Source organism: Brachionichthys hirsutus, chromosome 9, assembly GCF_040956055.1.
Source record: "Brachionichthys hirsutus isolate HB-005 chromosome 9, CSIRO-AGI_Bhir_v1, whole genome shotgun sequence".
In the NCBI taxonomy this organism is placed as follows: Eukaryota; Metazoa; Chordata; class Actinopteri; order Lophiiformes; family Brachionichthyidae; genus Brachionichthys; species Brachionichthys hirsutus.
Genome location: NC_090905.1, coordinates 9,719,680 through 9,724,221, shown reverse-complemented (window position 1 = coordinate 9,724,221; position 4,542 = coordinate 9,719,680). Strand labels below are relative to the sequence as shown.

Here is a 4,542-nt window from a genome sequence, read left to right as displayed (position 1 = left end):
TGAGCCGCCTCCCTCAACATCTGCTAGGCTCAATGAAATACATTTTATTTTTCCTCCTATCTATTGAAGATCAACTAGCTGCATATGATACATGCATGTTGTCTACGAGGTCCACTGATGATTTCACATCAGCGTAAGTCTGCTTCCTACTCATCCTTAAAGACTGAGAGAATATTGTAAATCTTCACACCCATTGGGAGATAAGAAAATAACATACTTTGGAAAACATCTGCAAAACAAAAAGACGGTTCCTCCGCAGCAGATCACATGATGGTTTTATGTGGATTTTAAATACTGTTTATTTTCTATGTACTATGGGCTATTTGTAAGTACATTAGCATAGACATACCAGAACTGTGCTGTAAAACATTCTTTCTTTTAACAAAAGAAATTACTTCTCTGTTTACAAACTAAAACTGTTCTAGTCTTGTATGTCATATAATGTGTTTTAAACAAAACTATCTAAATTATAATCGAATAAAAATTTACTCACACGATTTGAATCAACATCCTCGGCATAAAAATACATGGATATATACATGGATTTCTTTTTTACCATACATAAAAAAATATTAATTATCTAACATCAGAACAGATTTTTTATTTTTTATTTTAAGTAATGCACACAGATGTTGAACATTTACAAAACAGCTAAAGATATCATGTGGTGTCTTTATTTCAAATTGTGTGCAGAATGGAAATGTTATGGGAGGAGTCGACTAGGGAAGATGAGGCTCTATTTTTCTCCGGCAGGATTTGAATTTAACAGATAATTTGATCTCGTTCCACATAAAGGTACAGCTCCCCCTGGTGAAAAATGAGCGCCTCCTTTATAGAGAATTGACTCTCAACATCTGACCGAATGATAAAATGAACTCATTAAATGTTCTGCTCCTATTTGGGATTTTTTTCTTTTCTTTTTCTGCTTTGAATATCGATGTGATGGATATCATGATTTCTCAATGAGGCATTAGTTTCCTTTACTGATCTTTTGATTTGTGCCTTTGTTGCTGTGATGATTTTACATTATTCTGTGTGTGTGTGCGTGTGTGTGTGTCTGTGTGTTTGTGCATGCGTAAAGCCAGGGCTTAGTGTGACTGCTTCTAATTTTTTTTTGACTCTTGGGCTGCTAGCATGTCATGAGCCCTGAGAAGTATGCATAGTAATAGGCAATAATACAACGTCAGGCCAATTAAAAGGTGGACTTATTGATAAAGGTCAAATCCTTTATGGCTCTCGATGAATTCAAGTCTTACAGAAGTGTAAATATTAAATGATTACTGTACAAATACAATTGTATGACTTATCTTGATAGGTGGACTAGAATGTGCTCTGCTACATTACTGGGAAAAGCAGATGGTTTTTTTTACATGTATTTGTACACAGTAGAAAAAATGTATTTTACATTTTCATTACCTGATAAGATAAGAGGGTGCAAACACATTTTACGTTCTGTGTGAATAATGGCATCAAACACTAAAAGGGCTGATCCACTGAATAAATCACCCTGACACCTTGTAAAATGTTGTATTTAAATTTAAAATAAATATGTTTCTGTCAAAGTAAGGTTTCATTAATCCTTTCATAGATTTTTTTTCCCCCATTTCACTTTCAATTCCTCGTCACATGACCATTCTTATGGTGACACACCCTCTCAGGGGCACCGGGCAGGGTATGATGTCATCCACTTCAATGCAAGTGTCTATATAGGGGTCCATCAGCACCATGTTGGGGTATGCTTTGTTACTCTTGTTCTCGCTGACCAGGTAGATCTGGCTGCTGACTGTTGTGCAGCCAGAGAAGAACTTCCTGTCCAGACATTCCTCCTCCAGCACAGTCCACTCATCGGTCTCTACGTCGAGACGCAACGCCTGGCCTCCGAACAGGAAGAGGGCACCATTCAAATGTGTGGCAACCAGGTCATACCTTTGAAATAATAGCAAACAACATTAAAACATATTGCCAATGTCCAAAAGAACGGCTTACAATTGCGTTATTAAAGGTTAACTCACCGTGGAAATGGAGAGTAGGAAACCACATCCCACTGATCCTCCGTTACCATATACCTTTGAATCCCAGCATATGCCTCCCCATTCTCATCCAGGCCACATGCCACATAGATACAAGGCCCCAGAACCGCAGCAGCTGCCCTCTCCACAGCTCGGACCAAAGGACTGACACTGCCCCAGCCCTCCTCTGACCCCAGCACCAGCCTTTCGACATCAGAAATAACCCCTTCATCCATGCTGCCCCCCAGGACATACAGTGTCGAGTCCAGTCCGATGGAGCAGTGACTGTGCCTGGACTTTTGCAGGGCTGGCCCATCCACCCAGCGCTGGTTCCCACATTCATATATCCTGACCCAGTCCACATTGAACCACAGCACATCACGGAAGTATCCCCCCGTCACAATCACATTGTCTCCTGTGTAATAAGGCAATCAGAAATAAATGTACAGTTAGGATGTACATTCCAAATGTAGTATCTAATATATGTATGTTGTGTTACGCAGCATTTAAATGTGTGTATGCAAATGACAAATATACATTCTGTCTGGTTTTCACTCATCAGCTTCATCATTATATTCAGCCTTGTTACCATGACGACATGTTTGACATTACACAACCCTTACCTACTGCAGCTACAGAGTACTGCGTGAGGTTCTTTCTCTGCAGAGGGGCGCAGCTCTGCCATCTACCACTGAGCGGATAAAACTGGTAAAGTGCCTGTTGCTCCTCATCATGAGGTCCACCCAGGACGAAGAGGCTCTCCCGAGCGCCAATCCTCCTCATTGACCTGCCCATTGACCAAGATGCTGGGAAATGTTCATTCAGCATGCAGATGAGCTTGGCTCTGGGGTCAGAGCTTTGCATTCTGCTCAAGAGTTCAGTGATGAATGGTAAAGAAAGCGACTCAGGCCTCAGTAACTCGATGAGCTCCAGAAAGTGTTCTTCTCGTTTGGGGTCAAATGACACCCAACGCATCGTGGCCTCCAGGGCCACATCGTCTTTATGGATAGTCAGGTCATCACTGGCGAGAAGGTCTGCGATGGTCTCCTTAGAGAGGAACAGGAAGTCTTTGTCTGCAACAATAGCAGAGAAGTGTGTGAGTGCAACCTGCCGTGCTGCCTTGTGGAGCTCGGTGCAGCCCAGGCGCCAGGCGTAGGCCATCATCCCCAGACAATTATTGAAGTGCAGCTCACGCTCTAAGAACTTGCAGCACAGCAATCGAGCTCGCTCCATTTGTAAAAAGTCTGCCGTCTCAAGGATCCCTAGAACATTTTCTCTGTCCAAAAATAGGTTGGATGTCCTGCTGTAATCCATTAAAACACGGAAATGCTGCAGACACACACCTTTAATCTCAACTCTTCTTTTGGTGCGCTCGATGCCGCACCCAAAAAACAGAGCATGAAAGTAGGGACTCTGGAGGGCCAGTTGTTGTCGACTGACATAAAAACTCTCTCCTTCTACCTGCAGAGTCGCATCAGGGATCACGTCAGTCTCAGGGTCTTCCACAAGCAAAGCAGATTCATCGTCCTCGGGTTTTTGCACCTGTAAAGATGTACGCTTAGTATGTTGAGTTTTAAGATTATACTCTGCACTGCAAGCCATTTGACAAGAAACAGCAGTCCTCTGTATTGCCCCTCCTCCTCCCTCTGGATTTAAACACACCGACTGGTGATATTAATAGATTCCCCCCCTCCCCCGACTGACTGCTGGCTAGAAGCAACAAGGAAAAGGAGGTCAGTTTAAAAAGCCAATTCTAATTATAACACAGGGAGGACGCAGGCTTATAATTTAGCAATAATGATTTGAAAATAATTGTATAATCGATAGTGAAATTATTCAAACCATCTCGAGTGCTGGTGGAAATGAGAGAAACACCTGTAAGCATCAGGAAAGAGAAGTTAATGCTGAAATACTGCGTTCATTTCAAGGAGCAATATAATGCACAGTCTACCTCCAGGGCACTGTCAATGTGCCCTTGAGCAAAGCATGTTAAGGGCCCCTATATGTATGTCTGTGTTGATTGTTAGAGGGCCCCCTGTAGGGTGTAAATGTCATTGTGTGTGTGTGTGTGTGTGTGTGTGCGTGCATTTGTGCGTGTGTGTGTGTGTGTGTGTGTGTGTGTGTGCGTCTGGGGGGGAGGGTGCTGTGTACCATGCATGCAATGACAGTAGAAAGATTTCTTCTTCTTCTTAAAATTCTCCAGTTTTGAGTGCACTGGTGTTGCAAATGCAGAGAATGCTGGATTACATAAACTACAACAAAGCCCCATGATTGCAGTTTCATCTGTTTCTATGCACCCAGCAATTTCACTGCAAAGTCATGATTTTTTATTGCCATAAATACGGAGTGGGGGGGACTGCATGCTTGCTATTATTATTATTATTATTATTATTGTTATTATTATTATTATTATTATTATTATTCAGAACGGGATTTATTTGAAACATTCGCCTTTCTCCTCGCCACCCTCCAGCTCAATTGGTGGCGGTAAAGAACCTCCCAGCCAATTTGCGAGCTGCTATTAAACACTAAA

The 4,542-nt window shown here is 42.1% G+C and overlaps 1 protein-coding gene across 1 annotated transcript; it reads right to left on the bottom strand.

Annotated features, from left to right (window-relative positions):
- Positions 1-1,622: 1,622 nt before the first annotated feature.
- On the bottom strand, positions 1,623-3,272 carry LOC137899844 (kelch-like protein 23). The gene is made up of 3 exons (XM_068743889.1): positions 2,633-3,272; positions 2,013-2,424; positions 1,623-1,926 (listed from the first exon to the last, which is right to left on the bottom strand). The coding sequence occupies exons 1-3, from the start codon at positions 3,240-3,242 to the stop codon at positions 1,623-1,625; spliced, it is 1,326 nt and encodes a 441-aa protein (XP_068599990.1). The 5' UTR covers positions 3,243-3,272.
- Between the last annotated feature and the right edge of the window lie 1,270 nt (positions 3,273-4,542).

Coding starts and splice junctions, on each gene's coding strand:
- LOC137899844 (XM_068743889.1), bottom strand. CDS start 3,242: ATGGAGCGAGCTCGATTGCTGTGCTGCAAGTTCTTAGAGCGTGAGCTG. Junction 2,425..2,632: donor GTACTCTGTAGCTGCAGTAG/GTAAGGGTTGTG, acceptor CTTATTACACAG/GAGACAATGTGATTGTGACG. Junction 1,927..2,012: donor TCCTACTCTCCATTTCCACG/GTGAGTTAACCT, acceptor ATTATTTCAAAG/GTATGACCTGGTTGCCACAC.